The 22518-nt window shown below is 41.9% G+C and overlaps 1 protein-coding gene across 4 annotated transcripts in view; it reads left to right on the top strand.

The window, feature by feature from the left end:
- Positions 1-22518, top strand: part of prmt9 (protein arginine methyltransferase 9) — a 107180-nt gene that overhangs the window by 6656 nt on the left and 78006 nt on the right. For all 4 annotated transcript variants that reach the window (XM_039750223.1, XM_039750222.1, XM_039750224.1 and 1 more), the window contains exons 2-3: positions 1203-1402; positions 15362-15510. In XM_039750223.1, coding sequence (XP_039606157.1) covers positions 1205-1402; positions 15362-15510 — 347 coding nt within the window. In that variant the 5' untranslated portion in view covers positions 1203-1204. The remainder of the gene's footprint in view (positions 1-1202; positions 1403-15361; positions 15511-22518) is intronic.

Raw genomic sequence — 22518 nt, 5'->3', positions numbered from 1 at the left:
AGAATACATGTGTGTGAATGAGAGGGACGTCAAAGGAATGGTGAAGATGAAAGGAGTAGAGTTGGCGAAGGTGGATGAGTTTAAATACTTGGGATTAACAGTACAGAGTAATGGGGAGTGTGGAAGAGAAGTGAAGAAGAGAGTGCAGGCAGGGTGGCGTGGGTGGAGAAGAGTGTCAGGAGTGATTTGTGACAGGGATGTTATATGGGCTGGAGACGGTGGCACAGGAGACAGAGCTGGAGGTGGCAGAGTTAAGATGTTAAGGTTTGATTTGGGGGTGACAAGGATGGACAGGATTAGAAATGAGGAAATTAGAGGGTCCGCTCAAGTTGAACAGTGTGGAGACAAAGTCAGAGAGGCAATTGTTCAATATATTATTAATTTGATTTGTTGTTCGTGGTTATTTAATGTACATAATTTAAAAAAAACATATAATCATTGTCTTGCGGTTTACTCCTCAAATATGCATTCCCATATCTGAATATCCGCGAAAGTCCAGGGGAGACTACTCCCGATTTTTCTTTTTTACACAGATATGCTGTTTTTGTTTTCTGCAGCCACCTCACTGGTTCAGAATCCTGGATTCAGATGACTGTCTTTGTGGAGATTTTTTTTTTTTTTGTCTGTATGAATTTTATTCCAGGTTTTCGGGGTTATCACCAAGACAGGAGACCCAAAATTGGTCAATGATTCTGCTGTGTGGTGGACTGGTCTCCAATCTGGGAAAGTGGTAGTGCTGCTGCTTTTCAGTAAGGAGACTGTGGAAGATTGTGGGTTTGCTTCCTGGTTCCTCGCTGTGTGGATAGCGCTATGACTACTGAGAAAAGAGCTATATAAATGTAATGAATTATTATAATTATTATTTATCTACCCGTATTGAGAGCCCTACATAGGGATGAGTGGGTTTAGAACATTAATTAATTAACAATTCTTCCATTTAATTGTACTCCAGTGTCAATTGAAAATAATCTTTTTCTTTGTTTTTGTGCCAATCCAGAAACTCATCTACTGTATGTATGTTCTGTGGGATTGTAGAGGACATTCAGCAAAACTGTATTTCAGTCACCCTTACAATAATAGATATTTTTAGTGGAAGTATTCATTTATCTTTTGATAGTTCCAGGTAATGTGGAATGAATGGACTGTGTTGTTTATTGATTTTTTTACTTGCTAGATAATAAAAGTCTGTCTGTTTTTTGAAGGAATGCCTGGTGGAAGTACGAGGCCACACCGTGGTAGGCGGCCTAGACGAAGTGCAGGAGCCCAAGCTGCCAGGAATGAACTTGTCTCCCAGTCTCTAGAAAGTGCTCAGCAGTGTCTGGTGAATCAGGATTATGGGACTGCATTTGCCCATTACCTTTTGGTGCTCAGTCTGGCACCAGCTCTGAAAGATTTTGTCAAAGTAAGTTTTTTTTTTTTTTTTCTTTTTAAATCAAAATCCATCCATTATCCAACCCGCTATATCCTAACTACAGGGTCACAGGCGGTCTGCTGGAGCCAATCCCAGAAGCAGGAAATAAACCCCGGGCAGAGCGCCAGCCCACCGCAGTAAATCAAAATTAATTTGTAAAAGGTAATCTCTAGCAGTAGATTGTTGTACCGTGTTAGCCATAGATTGATACAGGAGAAAGTAGGGTGAAGTGACACCTTTTATTGGCTAACTCAGTGTTTCCCAAACTCGGTCCTGGGGAACCCCTGTAGCTGCAGGTTTTTGTTCCAACCACATTCCTAATCAGTGGCAACACCTTATAGCACTGATCTCATTTAAGTAGCTGGTATTTATTTTTCTTTTATTCGACATTCAGAAAAGCACAGCAGCATGATTTTTACATTTATAAGAGATTTATCAATATTTCTGCTTTTGCTATAGATTTAAATGCTTAGCTCTTTTTTGTTGCTTTCATTATACTTTGCCCTTTCTCTGTTCAGTTTTTCCCCTTTCGTTGTACCTTATTAATGATAATTTAAAATGAGCAGATCAGACACCCAGGCAAACAACACGGAATAATCAAAGGCTGCAACTACTTTAGAGTCAGACCCACTAATTAGTAAATAATGGATTAATTAAACAATTAGAACACCTAGAAAAGTAGGATGAAAATACTGCTAAAAAGAAAAAAATACATTATTCTGTTATAACTGCTTGGTACATTTTAATATACACTGCTCACAAAAATTAAAGGAACACTTTAAAGAAACACATTAGATACATCAGATCTCAATATGAAGTTGGATATCTATACAAATAACGACAGGGCAATGTCTTAGGAACAAAAGGATGCCAAGTCTTTTAATGGAAATAAAAGTTTTCTGCCTACAGAGGGCTCAACTGTGTAGACACCCTAAAATCAGAGTGAAATGAAGATGTGGCAGGCTAGTCCATTTTTCAAAAACTTAATTTCTGCTACTCAAAATGCTTTTCAGTATCTTGTGTGGCCCCACGAGCTTGTATGCATGCTTGACAACGTCGGGGCAGGCTCCTAATGAGACGACGGATGGTGTCTTGTGGCATTTCCTCACCGATCTGTATGAGGGCATCCCTGAGCTGTTGTACAGTCTGAGGAGCAACCTGGCGCCTAATGGACCAAACATAATGTCCCACAGATGTTCTATTGGGTTTAAGTCAGGGGATCGTGAAGGCCATTCAATTGTTTCAATTCCTTCATCCTCCAGGTACTGCCTGCATACTCTTGCCACATGAGGCGGGCATTGTCGTGCATTAGGAGGAAACCAGGACCTACTGCACCAGCGTAGGGTCTGACAATGGGTCCAAGGATTTCATCCTGATACCTAATGGCAGTCAAGATGCCGTTGTCTAGCCTGTAGAGGTCTGTGAGTCGCTCCATGGATATGCCTCCAAGATCATCACTGACCCACCACCAAACCAGTCATGCTAAACGATGTTACAGGCAGCATAATATTCTCCACGGCTTCTCCTGACCCTTTCACGTCTTTCACATATACTCAGGGTGAACCTGCTCTCATCTGTGAAAAGCACAGGACGCCAGTGGTGGACCTGCCAATTCTGGTATTCTATGGCAAATGCCAATTGAGCTCCCGGTGCTGTGCAGTGAGCACAGGGCAGTAGACATTTGGGCCCTCAGGCAACCCTCATGAACTCTGTTTCTGATTGTTTGGTCAGAGACATTCACACCAGTGGCCTGCTGGAGGTCATTTTGTAGGGCTCTGGCAGTGCTCATCCTGTTCCTCCTTGCCCAAAGGAGCAGATACTGGTCCTGCTGATGGGTTATGGACCTTCTATGGCCCTCTCCAGCTCTCCTAGAGTAACTGCTTGTCTCCTAGAATCTCCTCCATGCCCTTGAGACTGTGCAGGAGACACAGCAAACCTTCTGGCAATGACACGTATTGATGTGCCATCCTGGAGAAGTTGGACTACCTGTGCAACCTGTGTACGGTCCAGGTATCGCCTCATGCTACCAGTAGTGACACTGACTGTAGCCAAATGCAAAACTAGTGAAGAAACAGTCAGAAAAGATGAGGAGGGAAAAATGTCAGTGGCCTCCACCTGTTAAACCATTCCTGTTTTGGGGTCATCTCATTGTTGCCCCTCTAGTGCATCTGTTGTTAATTTCATTAACACCACAGCAGCTGAAACTGATTAACAACCCCCTCTGCTACTTAACTGACCAGATTAATATCCCAGAAGTTTCATTGACTTTATGCTATACTCTGATTAAAAAGTGTTCCTTTAATTCTTTTGAGCAGTATATATATATTTTTTTAACAAACTTAGTTTTCTAATTTCTATATTGTTCCCTTAACACAGAACTTGGGAAATATCAGTTCACTTAATTAGCCCAGGAGATCGATTAAAAACAGAAGCTGGTTGGAACAAAAACCTCCAGCCACAGGGGTTCCCCAGGAACGAGTTTGGGAAACACTGGGCTAACTAAATAGATTACAATCGGGCAAGGTGTAAGAAAGAAACTGAAAAATACTCTAGCTTCTATTGGGACAGCAAAGGGATTTTTTTCCTTTCATCTTAGCAACCTTTTTGTTCAAATGTTAGCAAAATTAACTAACCTTAGATGAATTATCCCTGAAAGAAGAGAACATTGAACTAATAAAATGTAGAGATAAATAACCATCACTAGAGAAAGTCTTGTAAGTTTTTTGAAGTGCATTGTCTATAAGATAGGCCTCTGATGTAGTCAGCTGGTCAGTCAGTCTGTTAGTCCACATATCTGGTCATAAAACTTTGTAGAGTATTGAATTTAAGCATAAGTTTGTATTCCCATTCTCTGTGCTCCTGTTGGGTCTTGAAATTAGCCATAAGCACAGTGACCCTCCGATCCTTTCTGCTGTGGCCATTACAACAACAACATTTATTTATATAGCACATTTTCATACAAACAGTAGCTCAAAGTGCTTTACATAATGAAGAATAGAAAAATAAGACACAGTAAGAAAATAAAATAAGTCAACATTAATTAACATCGAATAAGAGTAAGGTCCAATGGTCAGGGTGGACAGAAAACACAAAAAAAAACTCCAGACGGCTGGAGAGAAAAATAAAATCTGTAGGGATTCCAGACCATGAGACCGCCCAGTCCCCTCTGAGCATTCTACCTAACATAAATGAAACAGTCCTCTTTGGATTTAGGGTTCTCACGGAAGGACTTGATGATGATGATGGTCATGCAGACTTCTGTCTTTTAATGCATCATTGTTGGAGCATCATGGTGCTTTGAGTAAGTGGTGGTGGCGCAGGAAAAAGAAACAGAAGAGCGAGTAGGGGGTCAGTACGGATTTTAGAGCCACCATAGTTATTATGAAGAATCGAACATACAGAGTATCAGGATTAAGTTAAAGTGAAGTTATAAAAAGGCCATGTTAAAGTAATGTGTTTTCAGCAGTGTTTTAAACTGCTCTACTGCATCAGCCTGGCGAATTCCTATTGGCAGGCTATTCCAGATTTTAGGTGCATAGCAGCAAAAGGCCGCCCGCCTCACCACTTCTTTTAAGTTTAGCTTTTGGAATTCTAAGGAGACACTCATTTGAGGATCTGAGGTTACGATTTGGAGTATAACGTGTCAGACATTCCGATATATAAAATGGGCCGAGATTATTTAAGGCTTTATAAACCATAAGCAGAATTTTAAAGTCAATCCTGAATGACACAGGTAACTAGTGTAGTGACATTAAAACTGGAGAAATGTGTTCAGATTTTCTTTTCCTAGTTCGGATTCTAGCAGCTGCATTCTGCACTCATTGCAAATGATTTGTCTTTTTTGGTTAGTCCTGAGGGGAGTGCGTTACAGTAATCTAGTCGACTAAAAACAAACGCGTGAACTCATTTCTCAGCATCTTTCAGTGATATAAGAGGTCTAACTTTAGCTATGTTTCTTAAGTGAAAAAATGCTGTTAATATGCGATTTAAAATTCAGATTACAGTCAACAGTTACCCCTAAGCTTTTTACCTCCGTCTTGATTTTTAATCCTAATGTATCCAGTTTATTTCTAAAAGCCTCATTGTATTACTGCTAATGTGTGCTGCCACCGGAAGATCAGCACTGTTCTGATTGATATGAAATCCAAGTGAGTTAATTCGCACAGACAGACGGACATATCTAAGAAATGACAGTTTCCACCCAAAGCATATACGGAACTCCATCATCTACAGCCAGGCAATGCGTTACAATCGTATTTACCCAGAACAAATGGATCGGGACACACAACTGCAGAAACTCAAGACAGACTTCATCAAACAAGAGCGGAGTGGTGGCTCTGAGGTTAAGGATCTGCGCTTGTATCCCGAAGGTTGCCGGTTCGTATTCCTGTCACTGCCAAAGGAGGTCCTACTCTGCTGGGCCCTTGAGCAAGGCCCTTAACCTTAAATTGCTCCAGGGGCACTGTACAATGGCTGACCCTGCACTCTGACCCCAAGAGGTATGCGAAAACTAACAAATTCCTAATACAAGAAATTGTATAAGGCGAAATAAAAAAAAAAATACAAAAAAAAAAAATCGACAGACCTACAAATCAGTAGAGCTACGGCTACACCCTGATAATCCTTCTGGAATACAAAGGTGCAGAAACCAAGAACCGGGTCCCACTAGTTGTAACTTATCATCCACATCTGGAAACACTTCGCAAAATTATGAAAGAGCTTACAATAAACTGAAGGATATATTCCCAGAACCTCCCCTCCTTGCATACAGACAGCCACCAAACCTCAAACATCTGATTGTCCGAAACTATGTGTGGCTTGGCAGCAAGTGGCGCATCTCCCTGCCTACAAAACAGGTGTGGCACCTGTGCACATATCTGCACGACAGATCAGGTAGTTATACCATATTGCCAGCAGGAACATAAGTAAAGGGCTTGTTCACATGCAAATCTGCTAATGTGGTCTACCTAATCATGTGCATAAGGTGCCCCAACACTGGACTGTATGTAGGGGAAACTGGTCAGACACTGGGCCAGTGAATGAATTCGCTTGGATTTCATATCAATCAGAACGGTGTTGATCTTCTGGTAGCAGCACACATCAGCAGTAATGTAGCTGGGCAGCGGGTGGTGAATACAGCACAGCAGATCACGGGCACACAGCTCCCTGCGATCCATGACATCCACACTACACGCTGTCTCAGGAAAGTGAACCGTATAAGGCGGGACCCCAGACACCCTGCACTGTCATCACCCTCCTCCATTCAGACGCGAACCTTCAGGTTCAGGAACAGTTTCTAGCCAACTGCAGTCAGACTCATGAACATATATACTTCTGCTACTGTCTCTATTTATTCCTAGGATTCTGGTTTTATTTATTTATTTACTAGCTGATTACCCAGTGGCTTCGTTCACCGAGTGCAAGGGAAAAAAATAAAATGTAGTATATAAATTATTAAACAGTAAAACATTAACATGTAAGAAGTAAAGATACATTGAGCAGTACTGGAGTGCTTTCGGGTAAAGTACATTTTAAAGGCGCTATAACACAACAGGTAAGTAGCACTAACAGCAGTTTAAATGTATTTGGATCATCTCTCGGTGGCATCACTGAGCTCCTGGACAGTCTGAGGTGCAACCTGGTGGCATTGGATGGACCAAAACATAATGTCCCAGAGGTGTTCTATTGGATTTAGGTCAGGAAAGTGTGGTGGCCAGTCAATGGTATCAATTCCTTCATCCTCCAGGAACTGCCTGCATACTCTCACCACATGAGGCCAGGAATTGTCGTGCACCAGGAGCCACTGTACCAGCATAGGGTCTGACAATGGGTCCAAGGATTTCATCCTGATACCTAATGGCAGCCAAGGTGCCTTTGTCAAGCCTGTAGCGGTCTGTGTGACCCTCCATGGATATGCCTCCCCAGACAATCATTAATCCACCACCAAACTGCTCATGCTGAATGATGTTACAGGCAGCATAATGTTCTCCATGGCTTCTCCAGACCCTTTCACTTCTGTCACATGCTCAGGGTGAACCTGCTCTCATCTGTAAAAGCACAGGGCACCAGTGGTGCATCTGCCAATTCTGGTATTCTATGGCGAATGCCAATCGAGCTGCATGCTGCTGGGCAATGAGCTCAGGGCCCATTAGAGGACATGGGGCCCTTGGGTCACCCTCATGAAGTCTTTCTGGTTGTTTGGTTTAGAGACATTCACACCAGTGGCCTGCTGGAGGTCATTTTGTAGGGCTCTGGCAGTGCTCATCCTGTTCCTCCTTGCCCAAAGGAGCAGATACTGGTCCTGCTGATGGGTTATGGACCTTCTATGGCCCTCTCCAGCTCTCCTAGAGTAACTGCTTGTCTCCTAGAATCTCCTCCATGCCCTTGAGACTGTGCAGGGAGACACAGCAAACCTTCTGGCAATGACATGTATTGATGTGCCATCCTGGAGAAGTTGGACTACCTGTGCAACCTCTGTAGGGTCCAGGTATCGCCTCATGCTACCAGTAGTGACACTGACTGTAGCCAAATGCAAAACTAGTGAAGAAACAGTCAGAAAAGATGAGGAGGGAAAAATGTCAGTGGCCTCCACCTGTTAAACCATTCCTGTTTTGGGGGTCATCTCATTGTTGCCCCTCTAGTGCATCTGTTGTTAATTTCATTAACACCACAGCAGCTGAAACTGATTAACAACCCCCTCTGCTACTTAACTGACCAGATTAATATCCCATAAGTTTCATTGACTTTATGCTATACTCTGATTAAAAAGTGTTCCTTTAATTCTTTTGAGCAATATATATAGATATAGATATAGATATAGATATATATAGATATAGATATAGATATAGATATAGATATAGATATATAGATAGATAGATTTATTGCCGTTTTTTTTTGTCTATGTTCACTGTCTGCGGGGGCACATGCAAGCAAACATGCCATTGTACTTGTACATGTGCTCATGACAATAAAGAATTGAATTGAATTAATTCCAGCGGATGGTGCATCTCAATCATTAACACTGCTTTTACAAATCCCATACCAAATGGCAGATACAGAGAGATATGAATTGCATATCAGCATTAATGCTAAGGTCTACATTGATTGCTTAGATAGGTAGCACAACTAGTGGTGGTATAATGTGTTAAGGTAAGAAAGGCAATATTTATGTGATTTTTAAATGTTGTACCTTTTGTTATTTCTGGCATGAATGCAAGTGTCCCATCCATCTCACTCTATCCCTCTGGTCTCAGGAGTCAGGAATTTGTTCTTTTTGTATGTGATTGGATTCCAGCCCTTTCTTTGTGTTTCCTGGTTTAGTGGGGTTTTCTCAAATGCTGTAAATCATTCCGCATCTTCAGCGTTACTTATTGACTTTTCTTACTTCCACCTTCTGACAAAAGCGCGTTTTCCCATGGCATTACAGTACTGGAAACATCATCTGCTAGTATAGTTGCAACTGCGTTGTTAGCTCCTTGATACCCTACACATGACACTGCCCCCCCTTTACGAGCTTTGACCAAAGTTAATGAGTCGCAACTGAAGTGCTGGGCTGCAGCAGCCTGGCAGGCTACACTACTGGCTGGGCTGCTGAGACTGTCCACTGGGCCGAATTGACCATCACGAGTAGTAATAGATCGCATATATTCACTTTTTTTTTTTTGCTCTAGTTTTATGTAATTTTGTGCTAGTATTGTAACGAACAGTTAGTGCAGACTACAGCTGAAGATCTGAAGTGGACGCGAGAATTGGTGAGTTATTAACAAATTTTTGTGATTTTGAGTTTGTAAAATTAGTGTAGGTCAGGGGGCTTTTTGCATATTGGCTTATTTTACAGTATAAACTTTGAAGTAAACTTAGTAAAATTTGATTTTTGGAGGATTTGTTTTCCAACTTGAATTACTGAGCAATGAATTCAGTGAGCGTTTTCGTGATTTCAGTTCACACGAACAAGACTTTGCGCTGTTTACGTCACCATACTCTTACAACGTTGAAAGTGCGCCTGAGAATATCCAAATACAATTGATTGAACTGCTGTCAGATTCTATTCTGAAGGCAAAATACAACAAAGTTGGTGTGCCAGGCTTGTATGCTTACCTGCCACCCTCGTATGTGCAGATCCGTAAGTTGGCATCGGGAGTAGTGTCTGTGTTCAGAAGCACTTACCTTTGTGAGCAACTGTTTTCGTTAATGAAAGCTACCAAAATCCTCTGATGGCTACTTCCAGCAGGATAATGCACCATGTCACAAAGCTCGAATCATTTCAAATTGGTTTCTTGAACATGACAATGAGTTCACTGTACTAAAATGGCCCCCACAGTCACCAGATCTCAACCCAATAGAGCATCTTTGGGATGTGGTGGAACGGGAGCTTCGTGCCCTGGATGTGCATCTCACAAATCTCCATCAACTGCAAGATGCTATCCTATCAATATGGGCCAACATTTCTAAAGAATGCTTTCAGCACCTTGTTGAATCAATGCCACGTAGAATTAAGGCAGTTCTGAAGGTCAAACACCGTATTACTATGGTGTTCCTAATAATCTGTATATGACCTAGCTAAGAGGCTAAGACTCTAATGGTATGCTGTTGTATGGAGATTGTATGGAAATAAATAGCTTTTCTTTAAACTTTAAGTGTTACATTTTTTAAAGTTTTCAGTATTGGAAAGAAAACTACAGTAACTTTGTATAATAGTATAATAGTGTTTGTTACAGTGTGGCCCACTGACGCACATATGGCAGTCGAAGCGGCCCACCAATGGTAGTGAGTTTGACATCCCTGCTGTAGATGTTTAATCTTGCATTAATAAACTGGATAGCTTGTGAAATAATTGACTCATTGATATGACATACAAGCTGGACAAAACTTCAGTTGTTGTAACTTCTCTAACGCCTTCAACACCATCCAACCTCGGCTCCTTAGGGACAAGCTGACAAAGATGGGAGTAGATTCATACCTGGTGGCATAGATCGTGGACTATCTTACAGACAGACCTCAGTATGTACGTCTCGGGAACTACAGGTCTGACATTGTGGTCAGCAACACAGGAGCGCCACAGGGGACTGGACTTTCTCCGGTCCTGTTCAGCCAACATACATCAGACTTCCAATACAACTCGGAGTCCTGCCACTTGCATAAATTCGCTGATGACACTGCTATCATGGGCTGCATCAGGAGTGGGCAGGAGGAGGAGTATAGGAACCTAATCAAGGACTTTGTTAAATGGTGCGACTCAAACCACCTACAACTGAACACCAGCAAAACCAAGGAGCTGGTGGTGGATTTTAGGAGGCCCAGGCCCCTCATGTACCCCGTGATCATCAGAGGTGACTGTGCAGAGGGTGCAGACCTATAAATACCTGGGAGTGCAGCTGGGTGATAAATTGGAATGGACTGCCAATATTGATGCTCTGTGTAAGAGAGGACAGAGCCGACTATACTTCATTAGAAGACTGGTGTCCTTCAACATCTGCAATAAGATGCTGCAGATGTTCTATCAGACGTTTGTGGCCAGCACCCTCTTCTACGCGGTGGTGTGCTGGGAAGGCAGCATAAAGAAGAGGGACGCCTCACACCTTGACAAACTGGTGAGGAAGGCAGGCTCTATTGTAGGCCCGGAGCTGGACAGTCTGACATCCGTGGCAGAGCGACGGGCACTGAGCAGACTCCTGTCAATCATGGAGAATCCACTGCATCCACTGAACAGGATCACCTCCAGACTGCTGTCACCGTCCTGCTCCACTGACAGACTGAGGAGACCCCACACTGTGCGACTCTTCAATTCCACCCGGGGGGGGGGTAAACGTTAACATTATATAATGTTATTGTCTGTTATACCTGCATTTTTATTACTCTTTAATTTAATATTGTTCTTTATCAGTATGCTGCTGGATTATGTGAATTTCCCCTTGGGATTAATAAAGTATCTATCGAACTATCGGCATTGGTGACCGACATATTTCTGAGCTTCTGAATGTTCCAGTGAGCACTGTTGAGGGGTAATCTGGAATTGGAAAGAACATCATTTCACCATAAAACCCCACGACCAGGGGCTCCTTGCAAGATTTCTGTCAAAAGAAGAATTATAATAGCCAAGGACCACTTGCCGAGAACTTCAGAAAGACCCAGAATTAGCAGGTCCAGTTGTTTCAAAGAAAACAAGAAATAATGTGCTCAACCACCATGGCCTCTATCCATGATCAACATGCAATACTCCAGTGCTGAAGAAAAAGCACGTTGAAGCTCGTTCAAACAACATTTAAACAAGCCAATGAAATACTGGGAGAATAGAGTCTGGTCAAATAGAAGCAAAATTGAACTTTTTGGATGTCCTTGCACACACCATGTTTGGAGGAGAAATAGCACTGCACATCAACCCTAATTAAAACACCCCAAAATGCTGGCAGACTTCATAGAATTGAAGCAAGGATGAATGGAGAAATGTAGCGGGACATTCTTGATAAGAATCTGCTGCCATCTATCAGGATGCTGAAGACGAAACAAGGGGGGACATTTCAGTAAGACAAGGTCCCCAAACACACAGCTAATGAAACTCTCAATTGGTTTCAGAGAATAAAAGGCAATAAAGCTGCTAGAATGGCCCAGTCAATCACCCGACTTGAATCCAACTGAAAATCGATGGAAAGACCTGAAGATCAGAGTTCATAGACCAGGCCACGGAACCTTCAAGATTTGAAGACGGTCTGTGTGGAAGAATGGGCCAAAATCACACCTGAGCAATGCATGCGACTCGTATCTCCATACAGGAGGCGTCTTGAAGCCGTCATTACCAATAACATTTCAGTAAGCGTGTTTAATACTTATTCCCTGTGTCATTCCACTTTATTAGACATAACTTATTTTTTTGATTTCTTTGTATGTGTGGATTACTTGGGTTGTTACCGACGTCTGGTGAACATTTCATGTCAGTAGCCCCATTAGAAATGTATTTACTGAGAAAAACGTTGATGCATTCAATACTTATTTTCCCTGCTGTATATTATGAAAAAGCTTTTCAAGTGACACATTTATTAAAAAATGCACTAAAAAGTAAAAAAAAATAATTTTTTTCTTGTACAGTACACCCCCAAAATTCACGACGGTTACGTTTCTAGAGCACCCGCGAATTGTGAAAAACCGCGACTTTTGGATGTGGTTAAAAAATGCCTTTCAAATGCCTATTTTTATAGTTTAAACCCTAAATACAGTACAGCTCAGCTTAATACATTAATATATTACCTAAAAATTGCCCTTAATACATTAACTGAAAACAGAATGTAAAGGTAAACCCGTATACTGTACAGTACGTTACTGCTATGTCTCCCACAGTGCTAGAATGTAAAATACCGATGTTATCGCTGTATGTACTGTAATTCATGCAAGCACGTTTTCTTTTGTATGCGCTGTTGATTTCTTTGTTATAAGTAGAGTAAATACATAATAATTTCATTTAATTAAAATACAGTAAAATGTACGGGTACTCACCACTGATGAATGATATTGATGATGACGATGATGAAGTAGCTGTGCAGTATGATGCAGAGGATTCAAAACTCCTCGGGTGGCGCCTCTTCTTCAGGCGCTTCAGAAGGAGTCGTATCTTTGGACGGGTCTTCTGGTTGGGTTTCATGCTGGCTTTTCTTTATATGTCTCAGGAACATTTTGTTGCTACATTGTCTCCTGTAGTGAACTGCTGGTACCATTTCCGTGCTTTCTCACAGATGATGTTACCGGCCAAGGGGATGTTGTTCTTCCTGCAGTCGGTGATCTACAATGCCAAGGCAGATTCCATCCTGACGATATTTTTATTCCTTATGGCCATTACTTTTTTGGCACTACCACAGAAACTTGCAGATATGGTACTCCAGATCTCTGCTTCATTCTTCTTTATGTAGCATACGGTGCTTTCATTAATGCCATAGTGGCGCGCTACTGCAGCATAACTTTTTAGTTCCCAGAGCAAATCCAGTAGTTTAACCTTCTCCTGGAGTGTTTTAAACTTCTTCTGGTGCTCAGGCTCAGTTCCACAAGCCTTAGAAGGTGCAGGACGATTCAACGACATCTTTTGCGTTTTAAGAATAACAAAACAGTAACAAAATGGAAACCACGAGGACACTCGGCTGGAGACACGTCACAAAGCAGCAGTCAATCATCAGCAAGGAGAAATAAATAACGCTCTCGGATTGGCTACTTTCACCATCCTAAACCGCGTTTACCCTCAGCGGTTGCTTCTTGCTCTCTCAACAGCACAGTATTGCTCCAAAAAAAGCCGTAAAAAATTGCGGAGGATATTTGCGCTTTCTGCTAACAATTAATAGCTAGATGCTAGATGAGTCCGTGAACCCTGAACCGCCACTTCGTGGGGTCTACTGTGTGTGTAATATATATATATATATATATATATATATTTTATATATATATATATATATTTATATATATATATATATATATTTTATATATATATATATATATATTTTATATATATATATATATATATATTTATATATATATATATATATATTTATATATATATATATATATATATATATATATATATATATATATATATATATATATATATATATATATATATATATATATATATATATATATATATATATATATATATATATATATATATATATATATATATATATATATATATATATATTTTATATATATATATATATATATATAATAAATAAAAAGAAATTTGTGCTTTTGCTTTCAAGCAGATGCTAAATTAAGGGGAGATTATTCATTTCAATATAGCACACAAGCAAACAATACGCTGGCATGTATTTTTATCTTGGCACAACTCTCCTCAAATTTGGACAATTTCTTGTAATTAGCAGCCGCGCCAACACTACGCTTCCATCAGGCGGATGTAGTTTCCACTACAACTGCTAGATGGTGTGACCAGTGCGTCCAATACAATCCTACGTATGTACTGAATACGTATCGACCAACATTAACAGGATACATACGCCACCTCGGCTGCATTCAGGCTGGAAGCGGTTTGAAGCGATTTTGCGACAATCGCCTACAAAGGGTTAAAGACCTCCTTTTGTTAAATTAAAGTATTGTGGGTTCTTTTTTTTTTTTCCACAGCAGAAATCTACAGGGTTAAAAAATCATAAACGTCCATTTTCTTTTGCTGTGTTTTTATGATCATCCAGCAAATGGGAAGGTCACTGCTTTAAGAATACCGTTTTTTTTGTTATCAGAAATTGAATTATGTCAGTTTCTTAGAGGATATTTAGAATTGTAAAATCCTTTACAGATGTCAGATTATTAGAACAGCACTGTAATTAGTAACACATGCAGAAAAAATGGCAGAACAGAAAAGCAGATGGCTTTACATAACCTCTCAAAGTCTTTGGTAAGAAACTTGTTTCACATTTTCTCAGTCCTTGAATTTCAGTACAATTGCAGGCAGTCTCCTTGTTGAATTGGTTGGCAGACATTTTGTTTTTTTTTTTTTTGTTTTTTTATTGGTTCCTTCTTGTCGGCACGGTGGCGCAGTGGGTAGTGCTGCTGCCTTGAAGTTAGGAGACCCGGGGTTCGCTTCCCGGGTCCTCCCTGCATGGAGTTTGCATGTTCTCCCCGTGTCTGCGTGGGTTTCCTCCCAAAGACATGCAGGTTAGGTGCAATGGCGATTATAAATTGTTCCTAGTGTGTGTGTGTGTGTGCCAGCCCTGCCCGGGGTTTTGTTTCCTGCCTTGTGCCCTGTGTTGGCCTGGATTGGCTCCAGCAGACCCCCGTGACCCTGTAGTTAGGATATAATGGGTTGGATAACGGATGGATGGATGGTTCCTTCTTCCATCCAGTTTTCTAATACACTTATCCAGTTATGTAACGCCAGCGTCCATCCAGACAGCAGTAAGTACTCGGACATGGCAGACACGCTTACTCATTCTTGTATTGTTCTCTTTTTCTCCAATTTAGGAAAGTTTTCGGTTCACTCTCTTCCAATGGGCTAATGTTTTGGGCTCCTTAAGTCGCGTACAGGATTTGTTTGATTGCTACGAGCAAGCACTTGACCTCTTTCCAGACGATGAAGTTATTTTGAACAGCATGGGAGAACATCTTTTCAGGTTTGTCTTCACACTTAAGTTTGTTGGATCTCCAAGGGTGGTTGGGCACGTTAAGAGAACGGAAAATGGACAACTATTACATTGTAAGAATTTGTTTTGCTTGTTCTTCACCTGGCCAAACAGAACTGCCTTACAGCTATGTGAGCTTTAGCCCGTCCTGGTATTTCAAGGGTGTTACACTGCATGAGTAAAAATGGGAATTCGTTCAGACAAATCAAAAGGCACACACTTCAGTGTTCAATTACAGAGGGGGGCTTTGCTGATGATTAGACCCATTGCAGTTACAGTGGGTATAGAAAAGAATCCCCTCCTTTGAAATATTCCCATTTCTTTTGCTTTACGGCCTTAAATGAAAACACACAAACCAATATTTTTTTATAGCTTTACTGACGCAATGCAATCTCTAACATCCAAGTGAAAGATATCACAGCTACAGTTCAGAAGAATTTAAAAAAATCAAAAACAAGAAATCCTGAGATTAATAAAGGATGTCCCCCCTCCTCCTAAGCTCAATCAGGTGTCAGTGCCCACCATTCCCATTGCGGTTACTGGCTTCCTTCCACCTGTGATCAGTTGTAATCCGTGTGATTAGTGAAGCTGTTTCTGGAGCATTCATTCCCTTGCTTGGCACTGCAACTGACTATTGGTGGCAAGCCACTTTCAAAAGATCTCAGGGATGGAGTTGTGGACGGACATAAGGCAGGAGATGGAGACAAAAACATCTCAAAGGCTTTATCATTCCCAAGGATCTCAGTAAAGTCCATAATATAGAAGTAGCGAGTGTTTGGTACTACTAGGAGCCTCCCTGGATCCGGCCGTCCCTCCAAACTGTATGGAAGAACAAGGAGGAAACTGGTAAGAGAGGCTACCAAGAGGCCAATGGCCACTTTGAAGGAGTTACAGGATTTGGTGGCAAAGAGTGATCATTAATGGTGTGCATGTGACCACAATTTCACAAGCTCTCCACAATTGTGGTTTGTTCGGGAGGGTCGCAAGGATAAAGCCACTTCTCAAAAAAGGCCACCTCAAGGCTCGTTTGAGCTTTGCCAGAATGCACCTTGAAGATTCTGATGCCAAGTGGAAAAAGGTCTTATGGTCAGATGAGACCAAAATCAAACTATTTGGCCTCAATAACAAACTGTTCACCAATGCAGCTCACCGTCCACAACACAACACACCATACCTACAGTAAAGCATGGAGGGGGCAGCATCCTGTCATGGGGGTGTTTCTCTGCCGCAGGGCCTCGGTAGGGTAGACGGAAAAATAGATGGGGCAAAATAGCATCAAATTCTTGAGGAAAACCTGCTACCCTCTGCCAGAAAGTTGAAGATGAGCAGAATGTTCACCTTTCAACACGACAACAACCTGAAGCACACAGCAAAATTGAGCACACAGTGGCTGAGGGAGAAAAAAGTGAATGTCCTGGTGTGGCCAGTCAGAGCCCACTGAAAATCTGTGAAAACATCTGAAGATAGAAGACCACCAATGTGACCGAACTTGAACAGTTAAACTGTAAAGAAGAGTGGGGGGCAAATATCACACAATCTAGGTGTGCAAAACTGATAGGGAAGAATCAACAGACTCAAGGCTGGCATTAAAGCAAAAGGGGGGTCAACAAAATGACATTGACATGGGGGGTCCTTTATTCATCTCAGTAGGTCTTGTTTTTGATTTTTTTTTTTATAACTGAACTGTAGCTCTGATCTCGGGGGCGGCCTTAGGCATGTGCAAACTGTGCACCTGCACAGGGCCACCAAATCCCAGGGGCCGCCACGCCAATATATATTGAATATAAAACAGAAGGAGAAAATCACGACACAGCTGACAGCTGAAGCAACCAAGTGCAAGTGGGCGAGTCGTCTCACAAGTTAATGTTTCACCTAGTTTTAATAAAGTATTAGTGTTAGCGCAATAGTCATAGTGAATATCCGGTCAGATAGGGGACGCAAGACATTCGCATACCCATTCTAATCAAAATGAAGAGATATCGAGTACATGAATCTGGTTTTTCGAAACGAAAGAGAAAGGCGGCTCAGGAGGCTTTCATTGCGTCACAGGAAGGAGCAATCCTGAGCTTTATCATAAGTTAAACGCTTGTGTCATGAGCACGAGGCGGCTATGAAGTGTCCGCAACGGACGTGGCCATCCGCCGTGCATAAGATACCATATTGACATTGGCGGGCGAAGGAGCCACTGATTTCTTTCTCTGCCCAGGGCCGACACGAGCCTAGAGCCGGCCTTGGTGATATCTTTCACTTGGATATTAGAGGTTGCATTGAGTAAGTAAAGCTGGAAAGAAATATTTTTTGTGTGTTTTCATTTAAGGCTGTAAAGCAAAAAAAAAAATGGGAATATTTCAAAGAGAGGAATTCTTTTCTATACCCACTATAGATACATAAAATGAAGAAGAGAATCAATATTAAGATCTCTGATTTAAAAATCACAAATATAGAACTGAAGCGTGAAATTTTAAATGTAGACATTTTGTTCTGACATTCTAAGCTGCTCTGTCATCTTGTGAATAGGCTGAAACTTAACGTGACATCTTTAACTTAAAAGTGACTCAGTGTTGGCTCAGAATTGAGCTTACAGAATATGGCGTTAGTGCTCTTTATATTGCAGTCTAAACTGGATTTACACTGAAAAGCATTCTTTCTAACCTGCTATAACTCCACAGATGAAGAGTGCCAAGAAGTCAGTGACTGATCCATAGTGACAGTGTGACTAATAAAGATTCATGGAAGACTGTCATGAATAATTTCTTGTTAATTTTTACAGTTACATAAAGAGATTTTCCATTTATTGGTGCATTTTAAATACACTATATTGCCAAAAGTATTGGGACAAACCCCTCCAAATCATTGATTTCGGGTGTTCCAATCCCTTCCATGGCCACAGGTGTATAACATCGAGCCCCTCGGCATGCAGACTTCTGGCCTCAACAGACATTTGTGACAGAACGGGTCGCTCTCAGAAGCTCCGTGAATTCAAGCCTTGGTACCGTGATAGGATGCCACCTGTGCAATAAGTCCATTCGTGACATTTCATCACTACTAAATACTCCACGGTCGAACATTAGTGGTATTACAACAAAGTTGGAAGCAATTGGGGAACAACAGCAACTCAAACATGAAATGGTAGGCCACGTCAAGTCACAGAGCGGGGACAGCACATGCTGAGGTGTGCAGAAGTCGCCAACTTTCTGCAAAGTCAATAGCTACAGACCTCCAAAAACTCGAACAGAGCAGCGTAGAGAGAGAGCTTCATGGGATGGGTCTCCATGGCCGAGCAGCTGCAGCCAAGCCTGACATCACCAAGTGCAATGTAAAGCCCACTGCCACTCGACTGTCGAGACTCACTGGTCTGTACTCTCGAGCAGTGCAGACGTATCCTCTGGAGTGACGAGTCTGGCCAAGAGAACGGGACTCGCCTGACTGCATTGTGCCAAGTATAAAGTTTGCTAGAGGGGTGTTACGGTGTGGGGTTGTTTTTCAGGGTTTGGGCTTGGCCCCCTTAGTTCCAGTGAAAGGAACTCTTATTGCTTCAGCGTACAAAGCCATTTTGGACAATTTCATGCTCCCAACTGTGTGGGAACAGTTTAGGAATGGCAACATGACTGCGCACACACTAGAGCACAAAGCAAGGTCTGTAAAGAAATGGAGGAGCGAGTTTGGCCAACACAGAGCCCTGACCTCAACCTGATAGAACACCTTTGGAATGAATTTGAGCGGAGACTGCGAGCGAGCCAGGTCTTCTCGTCCAACATCAGTGCCTGACCTTGCAACTGCTCACCTGGTCCAACATTCCCATAAACACACTCCTACACCTTGAGGGCAGCCTTCCCAGATGAGCTGAAGCTGTTAGAGCTGCAAAGGGTGGGCCAACTCCATATCAAAGCCTATGTATTAAGAACTGGGATTTCATTAAAGTTTGTGTGTGTGTGTGTGTGTTAAGGCAGGGGTCCCAATAGTTTTGGCGATAGAGTGTATTCAAGACTGCTTGTGTGTAATTCCATGTCAAATCATCATATTTTTGCACCTCATCATCACATTTTAACAGAACAAGGCACTCTGATTTGGTCATATGCCCAAGCTCCCAAGCAGAGGTCTACATTGATTACTTAGATGGATAGCACAGCTAGATTATAATGAATCTGCAAAAATGTCTAAAATCTTGTTTCTGCTTTGTCATTCTGGGATATTGACTGTTGCTTGATTAGATATAGTGCATCCAGAAAGTATTCACAGCGCATCACTTTTTCCACATTTTGTTATGTTACAGCCTTATTCCAAAATGGATTAAATTCATTTTTTTCCTCAGAATTCTACACACAACACCCCATAATGACAACGTGAAAAATGTTTACTTGAGGTTTTGCAAATTTATTAAAAATAAAAAAACTGAGAATGCACTGTCCACAAGTATTTACAGCCTTTGCCATGAAGCTCCAAATTGAGCTCAGGTGCATCCTGTTTCCCCTGATCATCCTTAAGATGTTTCTGCAGCTTCATTGGAGTCCACCTGTGTTAAATTCAGTTGATGTGACCTGATTTGGAAAGGCACACGCCTGTCTATAGAAGGTCCCACAGTTGACAGTTCATGTCAGAGCACAAACCAAGCAAGAAGTCAAAGGAATTGTCTGTAGACCTCCGAGACAGGATTGTCTCCAGGCACAAATCTGGGGAAGGTTACAGAAAAATGTCTGCTGCTTTGAAGGTCCCAATGAGCACAGTGGCCTCCATCATCCTTAAGTGTAAGAAGTTCAAAACCACCAGGACTCTTCCTAGAGCTGGCTGGCCATCTAAACTGAGTGATCGGGGGAGAAGGGCCTTAGTCAGGGAGGTGACCAAGAAACCGATGGTCACTCTGTCAGAGCTCCAGATGTCCTCTGTGGAGAGAGGAGAACCTTCCAGAAGGACAACCATCTCTGCAGCAATCCACCAATCAGGCCTGTATGGTAGAGTGGCCAGATGGAAGCCACTCCTTAGTAAAAGGCACATGGCAGCCCGCCTGGAGTTTGCCAAAAGGCACCTGAAGGACTCTCAGACCATGAGAAACAAAATTCTCTGGTCTGATGAGACAAAGATTGAAGTCTTTGGTGTGAATGCCAGGCGTCACGTTTGGAGGAAACCAGGCACCACTCATCACCAGGCCAATACCATCCCTACAGTGAAGCATGGTGGTGGCAGCATCATGCTGTGGGGATGTTTTTCAGCGGCAGGAACTGGGAGACTAGTCAGGATAAAGGGAAAGATGACTGCAGAAATGTACAGACACATCCTGGATGAAAACCTGCTCCAGAGCGCTCTTGACCTCAGACTGGGGCGACGTCCTGCTGAAAGATGAACCAACGACCCTAAGCACACAGCCAAGATATCAAAGGAGTGGCTTCAGGACAACTCTGTGAATGTCCTTGAGTGGCCCAGCCAGAGCAGAGCCAGACTTGAATCACATTGAACATCTCTGGAGAGATCTTAAAATGGCTGTGCACCGACGCTTCCCATCCAACCTGATGGAGCTTGAGAGGTGCTGCAAAGAGGAATGGGCGAAACTGGCCAAGGATAGGTGTGCCAAGCTTGTGGCATCATATTTAAAAAGACTTAAGGCTGGAATTGCTGCCAAAGGTGCATCGAAAAAGTATTGAGCAAAGGCTGTGAATACTTATGTACATGTGATTTCTCAGTTTTTTTTTTTTTTTTAAATAAATGTGCAAAAACCTCAAGTAAACTTTTTTCACATTGTCATTATGGTGTGTTGTGTGTAGAATTCTGAGGGAAAAAAAAATTAATCAATTTTGGAATAAGGCTGTAACATAACAAAATGTGGAAAAAGTGATGCGCTGTGAATACTTTCCGGATGCACTATATCTAATCAAGCAACAGTCAATATCCCAGAATGACAAAGCAGAAACAAGATTTTAGACATTTTTGCAGATTCATTATAATCTAGCTGTGCTATCCATCTAAGTAATCAATGTAGACCTCTGCTTGGGAGCTTGGGCATATGACTTTTTTGGTCCCTCTGACACTATGGTCTGAACACACTCCAGGAATTACTGAAAAGCAAGAAAATAAAAAAGAAAGCAAGCTTCTGACTTGGCAGACCCAGTCTCAGTGAGGCACTATACAGGCGTACTGCTGTTGGTGTAAAGGAATCCCGTTGAGTTTCTTGACGCACTTCTGCTGAATGATTTGTTGGCTGAAAGTCCTCAATGTTTTTGTGTCAGAGAGAGGATGTGCAGCATTCTTCATAAGGGCACTTAGTTTTGTTTTAATTCTCTCACCCTTTGCTACCCCCAGGGGTGTCCAGAACGCGTCCCAAAACTGTGCCTGCCCTGATAACTAGCTTGTTGATTTGGTGAGCCTCTCTTGAATTGAAGTTACCAGAGCAGCACACTGCAGCATAGAAAATGAATGCCATTGGCCATCACAAAGTTGTAGAATATGTGAAAGATGTCACTTCCCGCATGCAGTCTCCTAAGGAAAAAAAGCTTGCTCTGCCCTTTCTTCTCTAGTTCCTCTGTGTTGTTAGACCAGTCCCACCTTTCATTAATTTGGACCCCCCAAGTACATGCAGGAGTGCACCACCCACCTCTACATCCACTCCCTGAGCAGTGACCAGATACAGAGGCTCTTTGCTGTGCCACAAGTCCATAACCAGTTCCGTGGTTTTGCTGATGTCAAGATGAAGTCAATTCTCGTTGCATCAAGAACCAAAGTTCTCCAACCGACTCCTGCACCTGATGAGGGAAAACATTCTCTTAAATTATTTCAGCATAGAAAACTGTGTAAAAAGTTGGAATACATTCTGAAGGCACCGAATCTACAGTGGAGTTTCATTCTACTTTTTGTGGTTGCTTCATTTACTTAATAGTTATTTGATATCGTTCCACACATTCATGTTGTTATAATTGTATGCCCTGCTTCAGTAATTCTACATAATGTTTATTATTAAAATGGATTTTGTCAGAAAGGAGTTGGAAGTGATTTTTTTCTTTGATCGAGGTA

This window comes from Polypterus senegalus, chromosome 4 (genome assembly GCF_016835505.1).
Source record: "Polypterus senegalus isolate Bchr_013 chromosome 4, ASM1683550v1, whole genome shotgun sequence".
NCBI classification, from domain to species: Eukaryota; Metazoa; Chordata; class Cladistia; order Polypteriformes; family Polypteridae; genus Polypterus; species Polypterus senegalus.
Note: the sequence above shows the minus strand (reverse complement) of the source record. Positions and strands in the feature narration are given on the sequence as shown.